This window comes from Trachypithecus francoisi, unplaced genomic scaffold (assembly GCF_009764315.1).
Source record: "Trachypithecus francoisi isolate TF-2019V2 unplaced genomic scaffold, Tfra_2.0 Lachesis_group3, whole genome shotgun sequence".
Lineage (NCBI taxonomy): Eukaryota > Metazoa > Chordata > Mammalia > Primates > Cercopithecidae > Trachypithecus > Trachypithecus francoisi.
The window spans coordinates 34,911,312-34,936,945 of NW_022681468.1; the positions used below are offsets into that span (position 1 = coordinate 34,911,312).

Sequence of the window (25,634 nt, forward strand, 5' to 3'; positions counted from 1 at the left end):
TCACATACACCAGTGGAATGGAAGAGAAAACCCAGAAGTAAACCCATATATCTACAAAGGACTAATTTTTTGACAAAGGTGCCAAGAACATACATTGGAGAAAAGACAGTCTCATCAATAAATGGTGCTAGGAAAACTGGATGTCCATATGCAGAAGAATGAAACTAGACCCTCTATCTCTCAACATATACAAAAATTTTAAAAATGGATTAAAGGCCGGGCACGGTGGCTCACGCCTGTAATCCCAGCTCTCAGGGAGGCAGAGGCAGGAGGATAGCTTGAGCCCAGGAGTTCGAGACCTGCCTGGGTAATATAGCGAGACCCCGTTCTCCGCAAAAAGGGGGAAAAAAAGACAAAAAAAAAATGGATTAAAGACTTATATCTAGGACCTCAAACTATGAAACTACTACAAGAAAATATTGGGGGAAACTCTACAGGACACTGCTCAGGGCAAAAACTTCTTGAGTCATACCCCAAAAGCACAGGCAATCAAAGCAAAAATGGACAAACAGGATCACATCAAGTTAAAAACCTTCTGCAAAGCAAAGGAAACGATCAACAAAATGAAGAGACAACCCACGGAATGGAAGAAAATATTTTCAAACCACTCATATGACAAAGGATTAATAACCAGAATATGTAAGGAGCTCAAAACAACTCTATAGGGAAAAAATCTAATATTTCTATTTTAAAAATGGGCAAAATATCTGAATAGACCTTTCTCAAAAGAAGACATACTAATGGCAAACAGGTATATGAAAAGATGCTCAACATCATCAGTCATCAGCAAATCGAAACTGTAATAAGATATCTTTTTATCCCAGTTAAAATAGCTTTTATCCAAAAGACAGGCAATAACAAATCCTGGTGAGGATGTGGAGGAAGGGGAACCCTTGTACACTGTTGGCATGAATGTAAATTAGTACAACCACTATGGAGAAGAGTTTGGAGGTTCTTCAACAAACTGAAGGTGAGTTACCATAAAATCCACTAATCCCACTGGTAGGTATTTAGCCAAAGGAAATGAAATCAGTATATCAGAGATGTCTGCACTCCTGTGTTTATTGTAGCACTATTCATAATAGCCAACATTTGGAAGCAACCTAGTGTCCCTCAACAGATGAATGGATAAGGAAAATAGTACTCCATTGTGTATATGTATTACACAACTCCTGGTCTCTATGGAACTTTCATGGTGTGCTGCGTTGTGTGAGATGGCTGGTAAATGAAGTTCATTGTCCCCTTTGGACCTGGCCCTGTTTATCATAATAGATGGATCCCCGGGTTTCTCAGAGGGGCATCTGCAAAGTTCTGGTGTGGCCAGATCAAAGGCGGCCTGCTTGATCATCCTGAACTTCCTTCTTGACCTCCTGGGGTGAGGGCTCAGATTTCTCCCTTTGGGGTGTAGCCTGGGCATATCGTCATCTGAGTCTGGCTGCTCAGGGCCCAACCTTGGTAAAGGGGAGTAGATTGGGGTATATGGAGGAGGAATTTCTATCTCCTCTGGTGATTTCTGCAATACTAGTTTTTCCTGTGGCTTTCCCTTTGTCTCTGTAGCTGACAGCAAAACTGATTTTCTTTTTTTATCTTAGGCTCGGCTTGAGCTACCAGCATTTTGCAATAAGCTGCCAGGCAGGGCTGCAGCCGTGCAGGTCAAATTTGGACTATATTTAGCCATGAGTCAATGTTAGGAAATTGGTCTGAATGCCCTGGCTGTCCTCCAATCCCAGTGATCTTAATATACAGCCAATTGTTTCCCTATCTATAGTTTCTTCGGCCAGCCATCTGACACTAAAAAAGGGCCGCTCTATTACACAGAGAGTTCTCAACCTCTTGGGGGTCAACTTGATCCCATAATCTCTTGCATAACCTTTCCTGAAGTTCTTTAACATACATTCTAATGGGGTGGGTTTTGACGACTTCCCTCCCATTTCCTCCCAATTATGGCACAATTCACTCACTCTTTTACTTTCGCTTCAGACTAATTAGACCATCCCCCTCGTGGGAGTATTTCAGATGCCACTTAGCTTAGCATCAAAAGGTTTGTATAAACCCCAGACCCAGACCCCACAATTACTAAATTGTGGGGCACTTCCATAAGCCGTATGTGGTAGCCCCAAAAGAAGTTTGCCACTAGTATTGGTCGGTCCCACACTTCACTCGGGGCGTATGGTCTATGCTAAGAAACCTGCGGCCCCACACACTTCACTCCCCACATAGGTTCCTTTTGAAACCACCTCTTTCACACTCATTCACACACCTCCCCCCTCCCAGTTCCTCTTTCCTGGTTGGGGTGTAGGTTTCTTCCTAATTAGAGAGCCACTCTCGCGTCCTGGGTCGGAGTACTAGGTACACCCCAGGAGGTGATCAGGCTCCCCTTCCGTCCTTATGGGATGGGTCCTGCCTCAGGCCCAAACCTTACCATGCTCCTATAGTGCGCTATCCCTGGAATTGTCCTGTAGCCCCTTAGGTTCTGTTGTGCTGTCAGGGAGGGGCCCCGAGTCGTGGGAGAGCTGCTTCCTTCTCCGGGTTTGAGATACCCCGGTGGCATGTGAGGTCACGGGTCTCCCCCAGCCCAGGGCCCTAGACCCACAGGCAAAGGAGACAGCAAACCTGTCATCTCCACTCCTAGCCGGCTCACCAAAATGTTGTGGGAATCAGGAGACCAGAGAGAGCAATGGGTGGAACAGGAGGATTTTATTAGGTGGTCACCGACTCAGCGGATTCATATCCAAAGGCTGAGCACCAAACAAAGACAGGACTTGACTTTTATACATACATCTGAAAAGGGCGTGAAACCCATAAGGTGGGTAAGCAAGCTTACAGAAGCAGAACAAAGGCAGTTCATGAAACAGTGACAGGTTTTACAACTCAGGCATGTCTTGTGACCATTGCCATACTGCACAGCTAGAAAACAGGAACTTACAAAAAATCCTTGCAAACTTGCAGAAATAGTTACAAATGTAGTTGTGGGAGCAGATCAAAGGATAATGGTATAGGGAAAGAATTTCAAAGGGGGAAACTGGTAAGAACAACTTGTTTTCCTTATCCTTGCTCTGGGTTGGGGAGGTGTTGGGAGAGTCTCTGGAGCTCATTCCTTTGGGCTCTGGCTTTTCAGATAGTATTATCAAGGCCCCACTAGGGCTCTGCCTATTGTTGGCATTGGAGTGAGTCAGCCAAGTACAAGAGTACTTGTTTTTCCCTTATTTTTCTTTTTACATTTTCTGCTTCATTAACTCACATGATCACAAGGTCATCAGCAGGCTAGGGGCAAGGAGAGCCAGTCCAAGTTGTAGAACTGAAGAACTTGGAGTCTGATATTCAAGGGCAGGAAGCATCCAGCACAGGAGGATGGAGGCTAGGCCAGTCTCTCTTTTCACAATTTTCTGCCTGCTTATATTTTAGCTGGGCTGGCAGCTAATTAGATTGTGCCCACCCAGATTAAGTGTGGGTCTGCCTTTCCCAGCCCACTGAGTCAAACATTAATCTCCTTTGGCAAAACCCTCACAAACACACCCAGGATCAATTCTTTGTATCCTTCAATCCAATCAAGTTCACACTCAATACTAACCATCACACCCACTATTTTCTCTTCACAGGATATGAGACTTTACAGCCTGGTAAAAATGAGCTATTGCGACCTACACATCTAGAAATAAGCCATCCTAACCATGAGAGATCACATGAAACAAGACCAGAGACTCATTTCCTTGTAAAATGCTTTCTCCAAAGGTTTTTAAAAAGAAAAGGGTGGAAATGTGAAAGGAAAATATCTTGGGCCCCCTCAAGCTGGGAACCACTGAGGGCAAATCTGTCTCCCATTCTATTCAAAGTCATCTCTGTGGTCACAGAGATAGATGCATATTTTGATTGCCTCCTTTGAAAATACTTATCAGAAACTCAAAAAAATGCAACCATCTATCTCTCACCTACCTGTGACCTGGAAGCCCCCAGTTGGGGGGCCTTGCTTTGAGTTGTCTCCACCTTTCTGGATGGAACTGATGTACATATATTGATTGATGTCTCATGTCTCCCTAAAATGTATAAAACCAAGCTGTGCCTCAAGCACATGTCTTCAGGACCTCCTGAGGCTGTGTCATGGCTGCATCCTCAACCATGGCAAGATAAACTTTCTAAATTAACTGAGACCTGTCTCAAATTTGGGGGGTTCAGAATCCATAAGTCTCTTTTTATTTCTTGATGATTAAAGTCACATTTACTAAAAGGCATTATAGCTTTTTTTCTTCAAAAATATTTGATCCTAGTGTTTATCCTTCTTTAAGTCAATTAATTAGAGCTCTTTTTAAAAATAGACATCACACACTACACCTATATAACCACACAGATAAGCAGAAGCAGATCCAGTAGTTATCAAATTTTCAGTTCTGCAATCTCCTAATCGAACTGTTCACCTCTGAGTGGTCCCTTTAAGAGCATGGCTAGGAAAGCATGCAGTTTCTAGGGCCTAAAAAACAGGTATAGCTGGAAGACAAAATCAGATTTTGAGAGGGATTCATCTGCCTCCAATTCCTAGGGCTCCAGGGGTCTCTCCCAAAATGGAATCTGTGGTACCTTTTCTGTTTTTCCCAAGAAGCCCCAGGCCATCAGAAATTATTTTAGGGCCTCTCATGCATGCCTTAAGGGTGGCAAGACAAAATGGAGAAAAAGAATTCACCTGACTGAGAAAAGAAACTTTCCAGCAAAACAAGATCCAAGAAGAGAAGAACATAAAGGCCTTTTAAATATACCTATAACTTGGATATCCACTTTTAGTTAAGATGAACACTCTTTAAGAAAGTCCTTTTAAATCCCTTATTATGCAACTTTGGCCATGCCAAGCAGTCAATATTTCTAACTTTTGAACTTTATGAAACGTAACTTCCCAGGTGCTCACAGAAAGGAAAATTCAAGATGGTTCATGGAAGGGAAGATAATCAACAAATGGTAAAGGTCACACAGATATCAAACCAGAAAGGACTCATTCCCTAAGCCAGGACTGAACCTGGGCCACTGTTGTAAATGGCAGAGGCTAAAACAAAGCACTGCCACATGGTTACAGGTCATGCTTCTAAGTACCTAAAATATGATGGAGGCCTTCATCAAAGTTTGCCACTGACCAGTTTTCCAGGCTGGCTCGAGCAGAAGGCCTATGGAGTCCTAGGCCTACATCCCATCCTAAGGTACCTCTCTTTCTTAGAGAACCATATAGAGAGGCATGCAAAGCACACTAGATTGGCTACAGCTTAAGACCAACCTCCCGAATCCTTTTTCATAATTAAAACTTTACAGAGAATATAAACAGTGATCCTTATCATTCCCTTTACCAGTTTGCACAGGGAGAGGGGGGGCCAAAAGCTCAACTGGTTAAAAAAAAAAAACCCTCTTACCCTTTTGCCAGCATGTCAGGCTTCTGTGTTCCCTCCCCACTGAGCTCAATCCCAAGACAACTAGTTTAAGGCTTGGAAAGTTAACTTTTCCCAGTTTGGAGGCTACATCTGAGGGGAGGGTCCTGCAGCATGGGGACACAAGCATCCATCTGTGAACAGAGGACAGAGGAGGAAAAAGGAAAAATATGGCATTTTTTAAAAGGAGCCCCAGGACTCAGGATGCATTCAAAGAGGTACAGACTGAAGATGAATGGCTACTCATCTAGAAAGAGGGGAGCAAGGTGTCCCTGGTTCCCTTCTCTTCCTAGCGAACACCCAGGGTATATGAGGTAGAGAAAGAAAGGCATGTCTCTTTCTTTCTTCCATCCTTGTATTTCTGAGTTCCGGCAACCACAACAGGTTACCACCCATGGGTATCAAAGCAGCTTTCACCCATGTTAACAGAGGGGTCTAGGGGGTGGAATTATCTTCTCTTACCCACATATGCCCTATCTCCCCTGCTGTCAGTAGCCTTTGAGTTCCTGAACTTGGAATTGAGTTTGGGTAAAAAATGTTTCTGGGGTGTTGAATTGCATGGACTCCTTATAAGCTGAATGCTAAGGTGAAGCTGTGGATTTGAGTCCTTCTCCAACAAGGGATAGAAAAGAGTGTCTTTGAATTGGGGTCCCAATCTAGTAAAACATCTTCTGAAAGGGGAAAAAAAAAGCCTTTCGCATAAAAGTTAACTTCTGACCTGGTAGAGAAAGGAAAAAATAACCTAAATGCTGGGCTGTGTTAATTGCTGAAAAAATGGAGAAAAGAAAAAGATGCCTGGGGAAGAAACCTCTTATTCTTATGCAAATGAGTTTCTTCAACTGGGAGAGAAACTTTTAATTGCTGTTTCTTCCCTGGGGCTTGGACTGAGCTGGACCCCTTGGCCAGGGGAGGGGAAGACTCCATGGGTATGTGACAGGAACGCTGGCCAGCTGTTGGTGCAGGGCATGGAACCCTGAGGCTGCCTTGGGGCCCGGGCAGTTCCCTCTACCCTTAGAAGAAGTGTGAGGACAAAAAGGCTCAGAAATGAAAGGGAAAGAGATTTTTGGGTCTGCACTTTACTCGCCCCTCCTCATGTCCCTCTACGGGCTACCAAATGCAGGATTTTTTCTCCTTAGTTCAGCTGAAATCCAGGTTTCTGTCTCACAACCAGGAAAAATTAGGCACTTGGACAAATTGAAGGATGAGGAGGGTAGATCTATTAGGCAAAAACAAAGCTCAGCAAAGAAAGAAGGGGTCCCGCCAACACGCTACCACCTCACAGATTGAAGACCAGGCCACTTCACACAAGCTGAAGAGGCTGGGCCTCTCCCCCAGCATAAGATGTGAATTCCTGATGGCTCCACCCCATTCTTCCAGTGAATATATGGGCCCCCAGTTCATTGTGAGCCTGCTCAGGCAAGACCATGGGCAGTTTCCCTTATCTGCCTCCTGCATCTATCAGCTCTATCTTTCCTAATAGACGGATCCAAGTCTCACCATTGTCATCTTCTCAGAATTCTCCTTTTTCTCCTTCCTTACACAAAATGTAGTGTGCCACATATACTTCTCTTAATCTTGTTTTTTAAACTTACTGACCCTGGAAATCATTGAATATTAATGTAAAGAGATAATCCTTTTTCATTTATGACTGCATATTATTCATGATGTAGAAGCATTGCTGTTTACTTAATAGCTTTCCAATGATGGAATTAGAATTGTACACAAAGCTTTGGTAGTACACATTATCCCACAATAAACAATTTTGTACAGATCTGATTTGATCTCTTTGGAATGTAACCGTTTATATTAACACCTCCCAAAAAATGACATACTTAGGTATAAATCTAACAAAACATTTGGTATTAACTATTTCTCTATGTTCAAGTTTGCAGATTTTTTTCTCTATTCTCTATCCTGCTGTTGAGTCATCCAGTGAGTTTGGATTTGGTTATTGTACTTTTCAGTTCTAAAATTTCTATTATTTTCATCTTTATATTTTATATTTCTTTCCTGAGACTTTCTCATTTTTTTGCTCCAAGTTTGTATTTTTTTCATTTTAGTCATATTTGTAATTGCTCATTGAAGCAGTTCATGATGGCTGTCTCAAAATGCTTATCTTTTTGTTCTATGTCTGTTGACATTAAAATGTTACAGGCTTCTCCAGTTTGCTTGAGGTTAAAAGAAAACTCACGGATTCACCACCATGTTATTCCTTAGCTCCCAGGGTAGGTAGCTTCTCTGCGTGATTTTCTCTACCTTTCTTAACCTTCTTATGTTTGTTTTCTATCTAAAATACAGTGTTTTTACTTGCACAATAAGTCCTCACATCAGCAATAGGTTCTCAGAAACTGTGACTTTAACAATGCAAAGTAACATACAACAAAACAAAGTTGTATTTGTCTCATCAGTGTTATAATGAAACACATTGGACAAAACAATGTTATTTCAGTACCTACTGTACATTGTTTCACCTAAAGTTGCAGTTTCCAAGAACCTATTCATGACATTGAGGACTTACTGTACTTACTAGGAGTAATAGGAAGAAATGTGTCTATTCTATCTTTTCTGGAACCAGAAGTTCTTAGTGGTGATTCTACAAAGAAATAAATGTTGTCTGGGTACTTGTAATCCTAGCACGTTGGGAGGCCAGATCACTTGAGCCCAGGAGTTTGAGACCAGCCTGACCAACATGGAGAAACCCTATCTCAGCTGCACTCCAGCCTGGGTGATAGAGTGAGACCCTGTCAAAAAAAAAAAAAAAGAAGAAGAAGAAGAAATAAATGTTATTCCTTCTTACAGCTAGAGAGATCAAGCCAAGCTGCTTTCAGAAGCTTTCATTCTTTTCCTACCTGTAGATCTTGCAGGTTACTATTCTGTTGAAGCAGGCATTCTATTCTTCCTCAGTTATCTTTCTCCCTGTATAGGGTTTCTTTGCTCTGCTTACTAGTGCTACTGGCTTGCTACTAAGCTTTTTCCATGATTGAATGTATGTGGTTTCCTCTACTCTCATTTTTTGGGGCTACGTATACTTAATTGTAAGTGATGTCTGGTATAAAAGCAGAGGTTATCCACTGAGTCCAGCGGAAGACAAACCTCTTTGTATCTACCCCTCCTAAGGCAGAAGTGTCTCCAGTTTTGCCTATATGAGCAAAACAGTTTATAAAAACGAACCTCTTCAGATTTCTAAAGAAACCAGCATAAATAGTAGAATCTTTTCCAGCAGGAAATGGAAGAGGACTGTAATTAAAACTGCTTCTAATTGATGGTTATCTCATGAGGCTCTGATTCTACCAGGTAAATTAAGAGTTGATAAGAATCTAAAACAGAAACTCCCAAAGTTAGAGTTAATATTTTATTAAATTAGTCCTTATCCTATGTAGTTTTTATATATTGAACTCACCGTATTGATTATATATTTTAACAAACACTATACCATAAATTCTCCACCAACCATTTTAAGCATATTTTTCTCCAAAACATTACAGTCTAATAGGAGATGCAATTTTTTAAACTCACGTATAAAACAGAAAATAGCAAGGATATAAATTTTGTCACACAAAAATGTATTGCATATTATAGTTATAAAGAGAGTTACAGGATGTTAATGTTTTCTGGATTATTTAGGAAAGATTTGATAATGGAAGTGGAATTTGATCTTGCCCTAGAAAGTTACCATAATTCAGTTCAATGGGAAAAATGATTAGACAGTCTAGACCAATGCAATGGGATGAGCAAAATTACGAACCTGTGCTGTCAGGGTTCATAGACTGGAGGTGAGGAAACAACCCAATTCCAACTGTATTGAATTTGGAAATGAGTATAGAAATGGCAGGATGAGAGCAAGATATTCTTGAGAGTCTATTATTATTTCTGTAGAATTGAAAGTTCCTTGTTGCTAAGTAGCTAAATCTAGAATTTAGTCACCTGAGAGACAAAAGGGAGAGGGTTTATGTTTCCCTTTGCTCTGTGGCCTCAGTTACAAACCATTGATAAAGGGTGGTATAAACCATCTACACATAAATGGCCGTGGAAACTACTGTTTCTTCTGATGGTAAGTCATCAAGTTTGGTTCTATGCATAATTTGGTATCCAGAGTAGTCCACTGGATGCTATGAAGTCTCTGAATTTTTGTTTTGTTTTCATTTTTAAAGATATGAGTGACTTGAGCATGGGTGTAGGTAGGGTGATGAATTATTCCAGTTGGGTTGGGACTGAGGGGATTGCTGGGTGCAGGATTTTCAGTTTTAAAACCAGGACTGTCCTGGGAAAATCAGGATGAGGTAGTCACCCCAATTGCCAGTGAGGAATAGATAAAGTAGTAGAAGATGAAGATGCAGTTGAGAGTAGGGAAAATTGATAGAAACAGTCCTCAAGTAGGTGGGAGAGATGATCTGGAACTATGAGGGGCTAATGAGACTAGAGAGGGAGTAAGGTAGAGAAGAGGTAGATGTAGGTGGATTCAGATGGTGAAAGGCCTAGAAACCATTTTGTCTTTGAATTTTGTATATATATATATATATACGTGTATATATATACACACATATATATACGTGTATATATATACACACACACATATATATATATATCATACTCCAGAGAAAGAAATCCATTTTATACTGTGACACTGTGGCCTTACACACACTTACACCCAAATATTTGGCACTGTGTGTTCAAGAGTTGCTAAGGATCTTCTAGGGATGCCTTCTGATATTTCTGTTCTATTCCCTTAAGGAAAACAACTGCAGGCTATAACCAGCTGAATTACTTCCATGACTCTAATGGGACAGATACTAGTGACAGACAGATAGGAAAACAGTGCTTTAAGGCATTGGAATAAGAGGGAAGATGGGTAGAGAGGGGTCTTGATGAATTTGAAATAGCTGTGGGGAAGGGAACAGTTTATCACACATGCAGAAGAGGGCTGTTGGCTCACTTGACAGTCCACTGATGCTAGAGGACATGGATTTAGAGTGGTACCACCTCACAGTATCCCTGGTAGAATGATGGTACTTCAGGAGCTTTGGTCTCTGTAAGTCCTAGGAATGAAGACAATGAATCTGGCTTACAGATATTTTTGAAGTTATTCTCCTGTTATTGCCTGCTCTCATGCTGAGCTCCAAAAAAAGAATAATATGATACGGGTTTGTGTAGCTTATCAGTCCTTTCCACAACATTATATCTTTGATTAGTGCTTCCCATTTTCAATCCTCCCAACCACAACAAGTGTCACTCCATAATAAGCAGAAAACATATCAAGAGAAATACCACGAGCAAATCTGGCCGTTAGAATTTCCTCCCAATTCAGAGATCTTTGGTCTTGGAAGTTTTGTCTATGAACTTTGCTTTTTTCTTCCATGCTACTTGCACCTCATGGAATAAGGTGCCTAACTTGCAGCAGTGAAAACCGCCCGGATGAATCCAGCCTCTTTAGGCAAGTTGATGGCAAGGATCATGTTCAGACTGAAACAAGTTTCCCCTCTTCCAGCATCCACATAGCCAGTCTAGGACAAGAAAAGGAAAAACCTTAAATACTTTATATTTCAAAGGAAAGGTACTTGGTTAACTAACTCTACTGTGATTGAGAGACAATGAGAGTGGATTTTCAGCTGCTGGCACTATACATAAATGATGAAACTCAGAATATTGAGGAGGTGCAAATGCAATATCCAGGAGAATAAAGAAAACAGCAATGTGGCATAGAAAGTTTTGAAATATCTACTGGATTTTATATCTTTATTCCTTAGGCTGGGGATCCAGGACAAGCCAGTTCAGTTTTGATTTCTATATTCTCTTTTTAAGTCTTTCACAAACACAATGGTTTTGGGATTTTTTTTTTTTCTTTTTTTTCTTTTTTTTTTTTCCAGAGTAGCATTGGTGGCTTTGATGTAGGAGTGGAGAAAGTATGTGAAGATTTAATGCAGTTCCTGCCCATCCCCCACCCCCCCAACAATCTCTGTCACAGTTAGGACTTTAGAGAGTTAAAGATTTTGGCATACAGTGCTTGAAGGGATTAAACTGGTAGCAGAGCTCGAGTGGATTGGAAGACAAGAACTTTGAGTGAAATGGGAGATGATGAAAGAAAAGTGGGTTCTCTGAGTTTGAGAAACAGGTATAGCAGAAGTAAGGGGGAGAGCTGGGAGAACTAAAATTGTTGGTAAATTGCTTAGGATATATGAAATTGTGTGTTTACAAGGTATACATTATGACTATGAGTGGGTGGGCTGAATTACACTGAAGATGAATTGAAGAGGTTAAAAAAAAAAAACTTTAAAAACCCTGTCTTGTTTTCAGATGGGTTGTCTATATACTTGCTAATAGTACTTTAAGATGAGGGTAGGATTTTTGGTGGAAAATAATTTTATTAGTCAGGGGCCAGAGCCTTTCAGTTTTGTCCAAGTGTGATAAGGGTGGTTGAAGAGACATCTGAAAAATAGTGTAGTCAGATATTGCAGGATAAATGATTTGGTGTTGATGTTGTGGGCTGTGGAGAACAGGAACTCTGGACCTTGTGGTACATGTGACTTCTGAGGATGGGGTTTCTCAAGAGGAAGCCTTTAGGCAAGCAGTAAATTCTATTAAAGCTCAGGTTTAATAAGGTAGGTAGATGTAGGGAGCTTTCTGTGAAGAGGTTCAGGATGGAGTTGGTTCATTCTCTCTCTCGCTCTTTCTCTCTCTCTCTCTTTCTCTCCCTCCTTTTGTCTTTAAAGGAAGACTCTGGAAAGCACAAGGGAAGTTATAAGAAGAGAATATAAGGAAACTTGAATCAGGGCAAAGAAAGCATTGATTAGAAATGGATTCAAATTCCAGGAGATGATTGGTGTTGGGTCAGGCATGTTCATTTTTATATCTTCTATGTAAGTCTTCTTAGATTAGCTTGATTTAAATGCTTTTCCTTTTTGTTCTTATAAGAAATGGCACCTACCTTCATCAATACATTGATCACAGTCAGAGATGAAATTAAGTTTTTGGGCCTGATGCACCTACAAGATGAGGGCCCACTTCGAGAAAAACAATACCAAGTTACAATTGCAGAAAATAAGTATGAAAATGAGGATCTATTTAGCATAAGAAAGAAGCTGCAACAAATTATAAATATTAAAAGGTTGAAAACGCCATAAACATCACAAAATTTAATCCCCTCATATTTATACTAATCAACTTCCTGACTCACTTCCATGATACCTTTTCCCTACAGTTTTCAAATTGCTTCTTATTTAATTGCCTCCCTTAAGAGAATTATTTTGTTATAATTTCTATAGCAAGAACTGAAAGGCATTTGCCTTTCCCTAGTATGTTTAATAGAAATTTATTTTGTATTATTAATAGTTTAGAAAAGAAAATTCAGCTTCATAACTTGTTATTGGTAATGAGATAAATAATTAAATTTACTATTGTCAAATTTTAGAAAACCTTTATTAAGTTTTTTATGTGTGCGATGTAATATTTCAGGGTGTTTGAGATTTTTCTTGTAGAGTGACTAATTTTGATTACTTATAATTATATGACTTTCATAAAGTCCATTGCCGAGCCCCTTACAGGGTCTTTATAGAGGTCTGTACAATGAGGATCCCTGAAGCATAAACTTTGTTATCTGGTTTTGATCATATTATATTATAATTATCTGTTTTTTGTTTGTTTCTACACATGCTCAGTGCTTATTAGCCTCACTTGTGACAGTTTTGAGACTATGATGAAATATATGGACACTCTCCTCAGCAAAAAAAGTCACAAAATATATAAAATATTGAATACAATATTAAAGGCCTCCTAAAGCATTCTTGTTCCTGCACTAAATTGATAATTTATTTAATGCTCTGTATTTTTGTTTTCTTTCTCTAATATCTAGCACATGTCCTGCACTTTGTATGCTCCAAACACATAAAGACTTGTTTAATAGAAAAAGAAATGGATGAGTGTTGCCAGCCAGATTGTATGACAGGTGCAGAAATTCTCCACTTTCAAAAACTGTTGGTAAATATATTTGAGCAAACATTGGGACTCTTCCCTGGCAATCCTAAAATGCCAGACTCTCCAATGGTTTTGCCCTAATAAGATAAGAGTTCCTTTTCCCAAGACCTTTAAACTGTACCGATTCTCATTTTCTCTTCTGAAAACTTTTGCTTTTGTCTTTGGGTTTCTCCTATGGCTAACTGGAGAGAACAACATTATTCTCTCCTTACCCTTAAATGATGTCAATGTTTCCTGAATTTTTTTCTTTTCAAAAAATTATACTACAATATGAATACATTTTAGTAGCATTCACTTACAATCCAAGACATTTCACAATTCCTCCTCCCTCTTTCCACTTTTCATTGTACACAGAGCTCTATGAGGCATTACAGAGGATACTAAAATGAAAGAAAATCATAAACCATGCAGTAAAGAATCTTTCAGTCTAATAAAGTTATGAGTAAAGATGAATACAATGAGGAATAGTAAATAACTTTGAGATAAAGAAACTAAAGTAAATCGTAAGACTGATGCAACTTGATACAGAATTGTGATTGTTTTTGATATCTCCAGTTTGGACAGTCAAAGGAGACACTATCAATAGTTATTGCAAGGGCAACAGGCATAAACTAATATTATCTTGGACAAATTGAGATATATAGTCACCCTACTCTTAAGTTTCTTTACTTTTGCTTTTACTTTTTATTATGGACATTTTCATACCGCCTGTAAAGACTGAGATAACTATTTAAGTACCCATCTTCCAACTTCAACTATTATCACCACGTGGCCAATGTTGTCTTTTCTATACCCCCTAACTTCCCACCCTTATGTACTAAAAGCAAATCCAAAGTATTTTCTTGATTCATCAACCAGTTTTTCACCACTCCATTCTTTTTCTTTCCTGATCCCTTACTTATCACCTTTCCAACCCATCTTTTTATTTTTACTTCCAGCAATGCAGTTCTGATCTAACTCTGCCAGGACACAGATCCATAGGGTCAGCCCTGCATCCTGAGCAGCTTAGAGGGAGGAGCCAGACCAGAAGTGCCTCACACCTTGTCCTCTTCTGCTCTGGACAGATGGCTCCATGACGACAACTTCATAATGGCAGTGGATGGGACCCTAGTGTACATCAGGGTCACTGTTCTGCTGCTCTGGCTTGGGGTGTTTTTGTCCATTTCTGGCTGCTGTCAGGCTGGGCCCTCCCAGCATTTCACTTCCCCAGAAGTGGTGATCCCCTTGAAGGTGATCAGCAGGGGCAGAAGTGCAAAGGCTCCTGGATGGCTCTCCTATAGACTGCAGTTCGGGGGCCAGAGACACGTTGTTCATATGAGGGTCAAGAAGCTCTTGGTTTCTAGACACCTCCCAGTGTTCACCTACACAGATGAGCATGCCCTCCTGGAGGATCAGCCCTTCATCCCAGATGACTGTTACTATCATGGTTACGTGGAGGGGGTCCCTGAGTCTCTGGCTGTGTTCAGTGCTTGTTTTGGGGGCTTTCGAGGTGTATTACAAATAAATGGCCTCACCTATGAAATTGAACCCATCAGACACTCTGCCACATTTGAACACCTGGTTTATAAGATAAACAGTAACGAGACACAATTCCCAGCTATGAGATGTGGCTTAACAGAGAAGGAAGTAGCACACCAACAGTTGGCATTTGAAGAGGCTGAGAACTCAGCTCTGGAACCAAAATCTGCTGGTGACTGGTGGACCCATGCATGGTTTCTGGAGCTAGTTGTTGTGGTGAACCATGATTTCTTCATTTACTCTCAAAGCAACATCTCAAAGGTGCAAGAGGATGTATTTCTTGTTGTCAGCATGGTGGATTACATGTATCAGCAGTTATGTACTTATATAATGTTGATTGGAATTGAAATTTGGAATCAAGGAAATATTTTCCCAATGACAAGCATGGAACAGGTCCTGAACGATTTCTCTCAATGGAAACTAATCAGTCTTTCCCAACTACAGCATGATGCTGCACATATGTTCATTAAAAATTCACTTATAAGTATACTTGGTCTAGCCTACATTGCAGGAATATGTCTTCCACCTATTGATTGTGGAGTTGATAATTTTCAAGGAGATACCTGGTCTCTTTTTGCCAACACTGTGGCCCATGAGTTATGTCATTCTTTGGGTATGCAGCATGATGAAGAATTCTGTTTTTGTGGGGAAAGAGGTTGTATCATGTGTAGTTTTAGAGTGCCAACAGAGAAGTTCACCAGTTGCAGTTATGCTGATTTTATGAAGACCACCTTAAACCAGGGATCATGTCTGCATAATCCTCCAAGATTGGGGGAAATCTTTATGCTAAAGCGCTGTGGGAATGGTGTGGTTGAAAGAGAAGAGCAGTGTGACTGTGGATCTGTACAGCAGTGTGAACAAGATGCCTGTTGTCTGTTGAATTGCACTCTGCCTGGGGCTGTCTGTGCTTTTGGGCTTTGTTGCAAAGACTGCAAGTTCATGCCATCAGGGGAACTCTGTAGACAAGAGGTCAATGAGTGTGACCTCCCAGAATGGTGCAATGGAACATCCCATCAGTGCCCAGAAGATAGATATGTGCAGGATGGGTTCCCCTGTAGTGACAGTGCCTACTGCTATCAAAAGAGATGTAATAACCATGACCAGCATTGCAGGGAGATTTTTGGTAAAGATGCAAAAAGTGCATCTCAGAATTGCTATAAAGAAATCAACTCTCAGGGAAACCGTTTTGGTCACTGTGGTATAAATGGCACAACATACCTAAAATGTCATATCTCTGATGTCTTTTGTGGGAGAGTTCAATGTGAGAATGTGAGAGACATTCCTCTTCTCCAAGATCATTTTACTTTGCAGCACACTCGTATCAATGGCGTCACCTGCTGGGGTATTGACTATCATTTAAGGATGAACATACCTGACATTGGTGACGTGAAAGATGGTACTGTGTGTGGCCCAGGAAAGATCTGCATCCACAAGAAGTGTGTCAGTCTGTCTGTCTTGTCACACGTCTGCCTTCCTGAGACCTGCAACATGAAGGGAATCTGCAATAACCAACATCACTGCCACTGTGGCTATGGGTGGTCCCCTCCCTACTGCCTGCACAAAGGCTATGGGGGTAGTGTTGACAGTGGTCCAGCATCTGCAAAGAAAAGAGGTTTCTTGCCACTGATTGTGATTCCTTCTTTGTCTGTTTTGATTTTCCTGTTTACTGTTGGGCTTCTTACGTATCTACGACAATGTTCTGGTCCCAAAGAAACTAAGGCTCATTCATCAGGTTAAGAAAATGTCTCTAATTTAATATTCCATGCATTATTACACTTTAGTCTCTTGGCAGTAGAAATGGTAGTACATCCCTGAAACAGCATATTTCTGACCGTCTCCAGAAAGCTGCAAAGATCTTCCCTTACGTCAGAACCACAAACATTGTCATTAAGTTCAAGTTATTCTTAACATGTTTCTATCTATTGTTCATTGTTTTAAGCAGCAAATAAAGCTACATCCTTCCCTCCCTTTAGTCCTTGTTGTGTTTCTTGTGCACAGAGATGACTTATGGGAAAGGCATGAGATGTGTCTGCATCAGAGAGTCCAGGGGTGAGGCTTACCTCTCTACTGACATTTATCAATGTGGGAAAATTACTTAAATTTTCTGATGTTCTGCTTCAAAATCTGAAAAGGTGTAGGGGTGATAATAATATTTGTCCCCCCCAACTTCTTTTATTTGGTAACCAAAAGAGAGAAATAAGTGAATTTTTGTTAAGTATAAACAAATTGTTATCTGATGAAATTTCCTGATTTTGCTCCCTGTGTGCTTCCTAGGCTTTTGTCTTAATTTGACAGTTTGGATATCCTTTTGGATCATTTGCTTGCTTCGCATACCAAAATATAATCTCCATGAGGGCGGGATTGTTTTCATCTGTTTTGCTCACCATTGTATCCTCAATAGCTGGAACACTGCACAGTGCTTACTACTCAATAAATACTTAAATGAAGTCATGAATCTGAATGGAGTATTAAATACATGAAATTATGAAAAGTAAAAATAATATTTTGATACCTTGGGATGTCATTCTGATCCTCTTTTTTAAACTACTGGAGCTGTTGCTCAAAATTAAACTTTGAATATTTAAAATGCTGCTGTTTGTACCTGGCGCACTTTGCTGGTCTTTTCTTTCCCCAATGTATCTTCTCCTCCATCTATTCTCCGTGTTTTTGAAAAGCCTGTCTCTTGAAAACACAGAATGAGTCAGATACCCTCTGTATTGATCAGTTAACTTCTGAATGGCACTCTGCAAATTGAGTCAAAATACCTTTTGCATATCATTTTTCATTATGTGTTGCCAACTTTACATCTTCTATTTTATGTTTCAATATATTTGGCTGTGTCATTCTCTGCATATTCTCTGTACATGAAATCTCCAATTCCCAAAATGCCGTTTACCACGCTGCCCCTACTCCCTTGCCCTGGAAAACTCCTATTTTCTCTCAATAGAGGTTAAATGTTATATCTTCGTAGAAGCATTCCTTATGAAATGGTAAGTGTTCCACTTGTGTGCCTGTCACTTTGTGGTTACCCCTTTATGGTTTGATGCCCTCTAGGAATAGAGATGGAGAGGGTCCAACAATGTGCTAGCAAAAAGAAGCAGAGGACAGCTATTGGAGCCACACAAGGAGAGAGGAGTGAACCAAGAATGCAATCTGGTTAAATCAGAGAAAGCACCACATGTTGTAAGTGTACACATCCGTATGGAGACAAAAGATAGCTGCTCCAGTTTATTGATTCTTTTTTGAAAGGCTTTATGGTAAAAAAAAAAACCATTGAAGTTGATTAAAATAAAATTTGTCAGCCTAATGTTCTTTTATATTTGCTGAGTTTTGTATTTCTGCTTGAGATTACTTTGAAATCATCCATTGTTTCTGAGATTATGTTGGTTTCAGATTTTATGCTTAATTGTGGATTTTATTTTGCTATAAGGAATAAGATAGGTATCTAATCGTATACTTTTCCAAATGGGTAGCCTGTTGTCCTGATACACTTCATAGAATAAATCCTTTATCACTGCTTTGCTGGTAAGTTGGGATCCTGTATTGTATTTTAAAGTTAATTTGTTAGAGTCACCTTATTTTACTTGTAAATTTTTACAAGAAGCAGTGCACTTTGGAATATTCTTATTTTAAGAAAAGCTGCATAGTTATTTTATATTCACTGAGTTAATTAGAGCTATATCAGTCAATTATATCAGGATTGGTGGGTAGAATTAACCTGTTTATAACAAGCATAGAGTCTTACCTCCTGTTTTAATTTGGATTGCCCAAAAAGCAGACTCAGAGACAGGATTTAAGTGGAGTTAGTTTTCTGGGGAAGCACAAAACAGGGTAGACTAATGAATAGGTTTTCTCTGTGTACAACTGGAGCCATCCCTGTGCACTTTCTGAGAAGTCATGTGAAACATACCTTTGATTAATACTCCATGGTTCAGGAGAAAGCTGTAAGGAAAAGAATATCTGAGATATAAGCATGTGAAGTGGTAAACTCTCAGAGCATGGAGATTGTCTACTGTGGCTGCAAGTGAACTCAAGTGGGACGAGAAGATGTAGGGTGGGCTTTCAGTATCTACTGTACCCAGGTTCCTTAGAAAACATATGCTGAGGCAAGAATTAAATCTAAATGTTTTACTTGGAAAATACAATCCTAGGGAAATGAGAGTAAAAGTAAACGTATTTGGGGCTGGAAAGTCTGGTACAGCAGATGCTGGTGGTACCTGCCTGTATCCTCTTAGGCTGAACCTTGAGGTTGTCTGTAGCATTGATGACAAGTCCTATACACACTAATGGCTTTCTACTTTACGGGGGTGTGCTCAGTGCACTCATGGAGCAAACTGGAAACAAGAAGGAGTTAAATCATCTGAAAGCAACTCTGGACCAATGAGAGATGTTGTGTGAATGAGCATGGTAGTTTCCCCAGTCCTCATGGGACTTCTACGTGGCGTTGGGGTCCAAGACAGGGTGTACATTGTTAGTATAACAGGAACTGGTTCTACCTTCCCTAAAAAAAAAAAAACAACAACAACAAAACAAAAACAAACAAACCCAAACAAACAAAAAAAAAAACCCAAAACCTTTTCTTTTCTTCACAAAGTCCTCTTTGTTCTTTGAGCACTTATTGAAAAAGCTGACTGCAGACTATCTCAGTCTATTCAGTTCTCCCTCTGATCCTCCACTATGGACTTTCTTTCAAACTGTGTCTTATTGTTATTAACCCTTACTGTTTTCTTAACAGTTTAGGCACAGAACTAACATTGCTTTGCACGAGTTTTCCAAACCCTGCCCACATGAACTAGCCATCTGATTGCTGGTATATCAGCATCTAGATTATACAAAATTATCTGAACTTATTTTCATTCCTGCTGATGCAAGTGCCTGGTGGGTCAAGTCCAGAGCACGGACGCATGACAAGGTATGGCTTCCATGAAAAGAAAACAACGTCACACTACCTCTACTTTTTGGTGAGTTGGACACCTGTGTAGAAGGTTGAAGAATGTCGTTTGTTTAGGTAAAGATATTAGAAGGGGATTTTTCCCTTTGTACTGAAAGCAGAGATGATGCAGGATCTTTCACAGGTAACTTCCTAGGGCAGTAGCACAATCAAACCCTGTGACTTGATGGCACATAAGCCTCTCACGAAGGTCATAAATGGTCCTGACACTCTTATGGTACAAACACTTGCCACATCACCAGGTGTTATGGATGGCCCAGAAGTCAGCCCTGTGCAACTTGGATTTGCTCACTTGCTCTCCTCAGTAGACTGATAGGCACCAAAGATTACATGGTGATAGCATGGTGAGTATTCAAAAAATGTGGAATAACTTGGCCAGGTGACAAAATCAAGCCCTATAGCTGCCAAAACCAAACTAAAGATCTCCTATATCTGATATTGTGCAATCTGTTCTGCTCCTATGGACTGACAGGGACACATACAGATTCACCGATGCCAATATGACAGAAGACCAGGCACAACAAACCCCAATCTGTTGGGTCACAAATTTGACTCTGATATTATTTGTGAACCACACTGGTCTTTTTATCTTGCGTGGTGACAAGGTCTATGAAGGGTTCTCACCTACATGGTCAGAATGATGGGGACTTAGATACCTAATGCCTTTGTCACCAGGTACTCCTCCTTCAGTGCCAGCCAAATTATAAACTTGGGCTCCTTTGTTTATAAAGTAGTGTCACACAAGCATACTAAATGAGATGTTACAGAAAATCCCCTTATATGTCACAATTCTAAGTTCCTTTCCATGCTGAGATCCATTTTCCCAGGCTTTGGAACTTATGAGAGGGAAAGGGCAATTCTCAATGTTTCCATGGTAATAGAACAGGAGTCAGTATTACTATGCAAGCACTGAGAAGACTCTAATCAGAAGTTAACAGTTTAGCCTCTGTTGTACTTCAGAATCACCACGTCCTGGATAGAATGACAGCCCAAGAAGGAGGAGCTTGTGCAATCATTGGTGAGGAACACTCCTTATATGTAAACCACCAGGGACAAATAGAATCTAATCTGAACTTTTTGAAAGACAAGATAAACACTCTTCATCATATAAATGAAGCTAAACCATTCAATTGGCCTGACCCATTGTCAGGGATAGGAGACTGGTTGAATGGAGTATGGGTAAATGTGTTTAGATTGTGCTTTTCTGCTTATTAATTCTCCTTCTAATCTGTGTTCTTCTCTCCCATTGCAGATCCCTTGCCACTCAGCTGCTAACACAACTCTTCTCTCCACAAATACCAACTCAGCTTTTAATTTGAAACTGTTAGGAAAGTTTCAGACAGGGAAAATAAAGGAGTTAAAAGTGTGCCACTCTAAAATATGCCAAATTAGTGTGTTGATTACTTCAAGCTCAAAGCACTTTGGAAACTGTAGTTCCAGAAGTGACTATCTGACCTGCCTTTTCCTGCATATAGCAAGCCATAAAACTTCCATGGAGAAAGATGCCTTCCCTGTGCCAGGACAAGAAAATAACTGTATCCCCAGGTTTGGAAATTTTTGCTGCAGTAGATGTGTACAAATAAACTAAAGTAACTCTTATCTCCCACTAGCTTTATAACTCCTCCTTGACACTCCACCCAATAGATCTCCTAGTGACTTCCCTGGAATTCACTGTCCCTAGCTTAGATCTTTTTGTGTCATGGCCCCAGTCCCTGTTGGACGGGACAAAGGGGGACAAACGTGGGAATAAAGACAAACACAAAAGAGTATATTTGGATGATGGGGTCAAGGGGCTCCTTGCTTCTAGTGAACAAGGGCCCTGAGCTTCTAGCTTCCTTCATATTTATTGAGAAAAGGAGATAGGAAGAAAGAGGTGTTTGTCAGTAGGCTGCTTGACTCGGTGCAGGCCTGCACGACTGCATTCTCTGAACAGTAGTCTTCCGATGTTCCAGTAGATAACCTCAAGGAGAACGGTACCAGGGAGTGATTGCACTCAGCATACCTTCTGGCGACTGTGAGTTTGCCCACATCCTGCATTCATGATAAACAGTTTGTTGTTTGATCATATAGCCTCCAGTGGAATGCTGAGTAAGTTACAACCCACAGGTTTTTGGCTCTCTACACTTTTGTCATTTCTTCACAAATTTATTGTTCTTTTTCTAGTATAAAAACTTTCTGCTTTGACCATTATTTTGGGTCTTTTCACTCTTGAAAAGATATCCATGTATATGAATTCTCCAGGGGCACACAAACAGGTAGCCATAGTGGCAGAGATAGAGGTACATTGGGCTCAATAGCATGGACTCCCACTTGCCAAGGGAGTTAATCAAGACACTTCTGTCATGAATGTACAACTTGCCAGTGACACAGATCAAGGCTGAGTTTCTGGGAAGGTGCTATTCTTCAAGGAAACCAAACAGTGAATTAGTGAGACATTGACTACTTTGTGCCCCTTTTATCCTGGGATGGCCAGCAATTGGTTCACACAAGAAAATATACATATTCTAGTTATGATATTGTCTATAGAGCTTGAGCCAGCACCACTACTGTGGGCATATGGACTGTAAGATCTTTAAGCATGGAGTCTCATACAACTTGGCATATGAATAGAGGATTCATTCACCCTTTAGTGTATGAGGTGCCGGAATGGTACATAGCAATGAATTATATTGTTTGTATCATATATTCAATATTTAGTAGCATCTATTCTCCTAAAGTGCTTAGAATGGCCTGCAGAAGGCAGAGCCAGAGTGCCAGCTCAGAAACAATATTCTGAAAGAATTGAGTGCCAGCCTTCACAATGCATTGTGTATATTAAGTCAGAGATTCCTAGATGGTGTTGTATATGCAATAGAAAGAATGTATGGGGCCCAGAGCCAAGGAAGAGAAGCCGGGTGGCCTCACTTATCATCACACTTGATGATCCACTGATCTGCTTCCCTCCCTGCAACTACCTGTTCTCTAGGCAGGTCTTGGTCCACAAAGAGAATGCATCTTTGCCAGAGGACCCAGCATAAGTTCCATAGACCTGCAAGCTGCCCTCAGGGCATCTGGGACATCTTCTGTTCAAGGACCCGCAGGTAAAAAGAAGAGTCATTCTGGCAGGAGTAACTGACCCTGAAGAGCAGGGGAAGGTAAGGCTGCTGAGCCCCAGTAGAGGCATGGAGGGTTATATGGAGAAACTAGGGGATTCACTTGGGAGCCACTTGGAACCACCCAATGCAATGGTAACTGCAAATGGATATGTGCAGCAGTGTTGACCTCCTGGGATGAAGGTGCAAAAGATTTAAAACAAACATTATAGCAAGTGCTCTGGGTCCTCCCTGACTCCTACTTTGTCCTTTTTATTTTTCCTTCTTCTCTTTATTTTTTTGAAGTTAAAACAAAATTAATGTTATGAAGATGGGGTCTTGCTATGTTGCCCAAGCTGGTCTCAAAGTCCTGGGCTCAAGTATTCTTCCCACCTTGGCCTCCCAAAGTGCAAGGATTATAGGCATGAACAACCATGCACAGTGCCCTGTCCCAACCCCTTTTTAAAAAAACTATATACCTCTCACAGTCCATAGCTATCCAAAAACCCATAAAGTTTGTAAAGACAGTTCTCAGAATCATTGTTCTGTTGGTTATTAGACTCCAAAGAAGGTACAAGTAAATACGAATAGTCTCCATCTATGGGTTTTGGTTAAGGTGAACACTGATGCTAAAACTGAAAGGACAAGGACAGCTACTCAGAACGTTCCCATCTTGTAAAAACCTTGGCCCTGCTTCACTTGTGACATCACCTGGTTTTCAGGTACTCCCTCATGTAGTTCAATTGAATAAAGCCTTTAACCTCTATGTGAGTCACTTTAAAATACTTATATAATATATATATTTAATAATTTTGTGTTGTTACTTGGAATAGTTTTGTACAAAACGCCAACACTGCCCAGTTTTGTGCCAAAGACAGCATTATCAAAGAACCCTAATTTCTGTGGGTGGAGAGGTAAGCCCTGCTCTTGGTATTTGATTCTTTTTTTCCCTCATTTTTATTTTTGTTTTTGATTTCCAAGTTTTATCTTAAGGTCAGCGGTAGAGGTGCAGGATAGGCTATGCAGGTTCGTTACATAGGTAAACACTGCCAGGGCAGTTTGCTGCACAGATCGTCCCATCACCTGACTTTCTTTCATAGCATGGTGGTTGCATGCTTTGACTTTTTTCTAGGTACCCTTTTGTCAGACTGAAGTCAGCATTTTCCTTCCATCTTTCAGAGTTCTTTAGATGTGCAGAGAGTTTAGGTAACTTTCCTAAGGTGGGACAAGACTCTTCTATTATCTCAAATTTCTTCTACTACGGAAACTCCTATTCAACCCAAATACCTGGTCAGATCTGTGTAGACATACGGTCTGGTGCAATGTCAATCAATCTGTTAAATTCTTAAGTGGCGTGATTTCATCAGGTATAAATTTGAACTGAAGTGCCTTTGGTTACTTGGGGCATGTCAAGCTTGTGCATTTTTGTGTCACCTTAGAAGAAAAGGGTAGCAGAATAGCTGACACTCCACAAATAACTTACTTTATTTGGTATGAAGAAACCAAGAAAAGAAATATTTTGAACAATCTCTAGTCTTGAGTCCTGTTTTCAACAACTTCAATGATCTTCCTTTCCCAAAGGCCCCCTCCCTTCTGTCTACCTCTATTTATGCCTCTGATTCTCACCTCCCTTCTATCCTGATCCCTATCTTCTTGAAGTCCCCCTTGCTTCTTTTCTTCCACATCTCCACCTCCCTCGTACTATTTGACCTGGAACATCACCTCTTGTTGGATATGACAAGCCTTAAAAACAAAAGTTTTTAAAACACACACACACACACACACACACAGACACATACAGACACACAGTGTCACTCTGTTGCCCAGGCTGGTGTGCAGTGGTACAGTCATGACTCACTGTAACCTCCAGCTCCTGGTCTCAAGTGATCCTCCTGCCTCAGCCTCCCAAGTAGCTGGGTCTATAGGGACACACTATTCCACCGGGCTGATTTTTAAATTCTTTTAGAGACGGGGTCGTGCTATCCTGCTCAGGTTGGCCTTGAATTCCTGGCTTCAAGTGATCTTCCTGCCTCAGCCTCCTGAATAGCTAGGACTACAAGCATGCGCCACCATGCCTCGCTAATTTCTTTATATTTTGTGTTGATAGATTCTCACTATGTTGCCCAGGCTGGTCTCAAACTGACACTCCCTCCTCATACTCTGGAATAGCTAGGACTATAGGTGTGTGCCACCATGCCTGGATAATGTTTTTTTGTTTTTTAATATTTTATAGAGACAGAGTCTCACAATGTTACCCAGGTTGGTCTCAAACTCCTGGCCTCAAGGAATCCTCCCACCTCAGGCCCCCAAATCTCTGGGATTATAGGCGTGAGTCACTGTACCCCACCTTACTGCACTATTTCTGAAGCGATTCTTCCGGTTTCCCTTTAGGTAAGATTTTGTGTCTGTACATTTATCAGACTGTCAGTCCATCCTGTAATTTATAGATAGGCTGGGCTCAGGCAATTCCTGGAGATTTAAAATATGATATCCCATACCTTTAATTTCCAGATAAATTGAGAAGTGATATATCAGTGAATAATGACCCTTTCTGTAATAGTTTAACAGTAAAGACAAAAGGTCAGAGACATTACATATGGGATTCCCCAGGCTTAGCATAATGCAAAAATACTGAGAATAATGAAAATGATAGCAGATAGCATGTACCAAGTGCCCAGCACTTTGGGAGGCCGAGTTGAGTGAATCACATGAGGCCAGGAGTTT

At 40.5% G+C, this 25,634-nt stretch overlaps 1 protein-coding gene and 3 long non-coding RNA genes across 6 annotated transcripts in view; 2 read left to right on the forward strand and 2 right to left on the reverse strand.

Annotated features, from left to right (window-relative positions):
- The window catches only part of LOC117069395 (disintegrin and metalloproteinase domain-containing protein 21-like), a 29,113-nt gene extending 12,252 nt beyond the window's left edge, over positions 1-16,861 (forward strand). Inside the window, exons 1-2 of one of the 2 annotated variants that reach the window (XM_033187586.1) lie at positions 12,074-12,256; positions 14,309-16,861. In XM_033187586.1, the coding sequence (XP_033043477.1) occupies positions 14,460-16,625 (2,166 nt within the window). In that variant the 5' untranslated portion in view covers positions 12,074-12,256; positions 14,309-14,459 and the 3' untranslated portion in view covers positions 16,626-16,861. Of the gene's footprint in view, positions 1-12,073; positions 12,257-14,308 lie in introns of those variants that run through there. The other variant, XM_033187585.1, reaches the window with a different exon arrangement.
- Positions 7,624-25,634, reverse strand: part of LOC117069398 — a 31,761-nt gene continuing 13,750 nt past the window's right edge. Inside the window, exons 2-3 of the long non-coding RNA XR_004431531.1 lie at positions 10,572-10,581; positions 7,624-7,635 (exon numbers count right to left, since the gene is read on the reverse strand). This is a non-coding gene — a long non-coding RNA (uncharacterized LOC117069398). The remainder of the gene's footprint in view (positions 7,636-10,571; positions 10,582-25,634) is intronic.
- Positions 10,594-20,581, reverse strand: LOC117069399. 2 transcript variants are annotated; one of them, XR_004431533.1, is made up of 3 exons: positions 20,496-20,581; positions 16,261-16,369; positions 10,594-10,903 (listed from the first exon to the last, which is right to left on the reverse strand). It is a non-coding gene; the product is annotated as an uncharacterized LOC117069399 (long non-coding RNA). The 2 variants fall into 2 exon arrangements; XR_004431532.1 differs by having other exon boundaries at positions 20,464-20,537.
- On the forward strand, positions 20,664-23,665 carry LOC117069401. The gene is made up of 4 exons (XR_004431534.1): positions 20,664-20,857; positions 21,092-21,384; positions 22,805-22,973; positions 23,527-23,665. It is a non-coding gene; the product is annotated as an uncharacterized LOC117069401 (long non-coding RNA).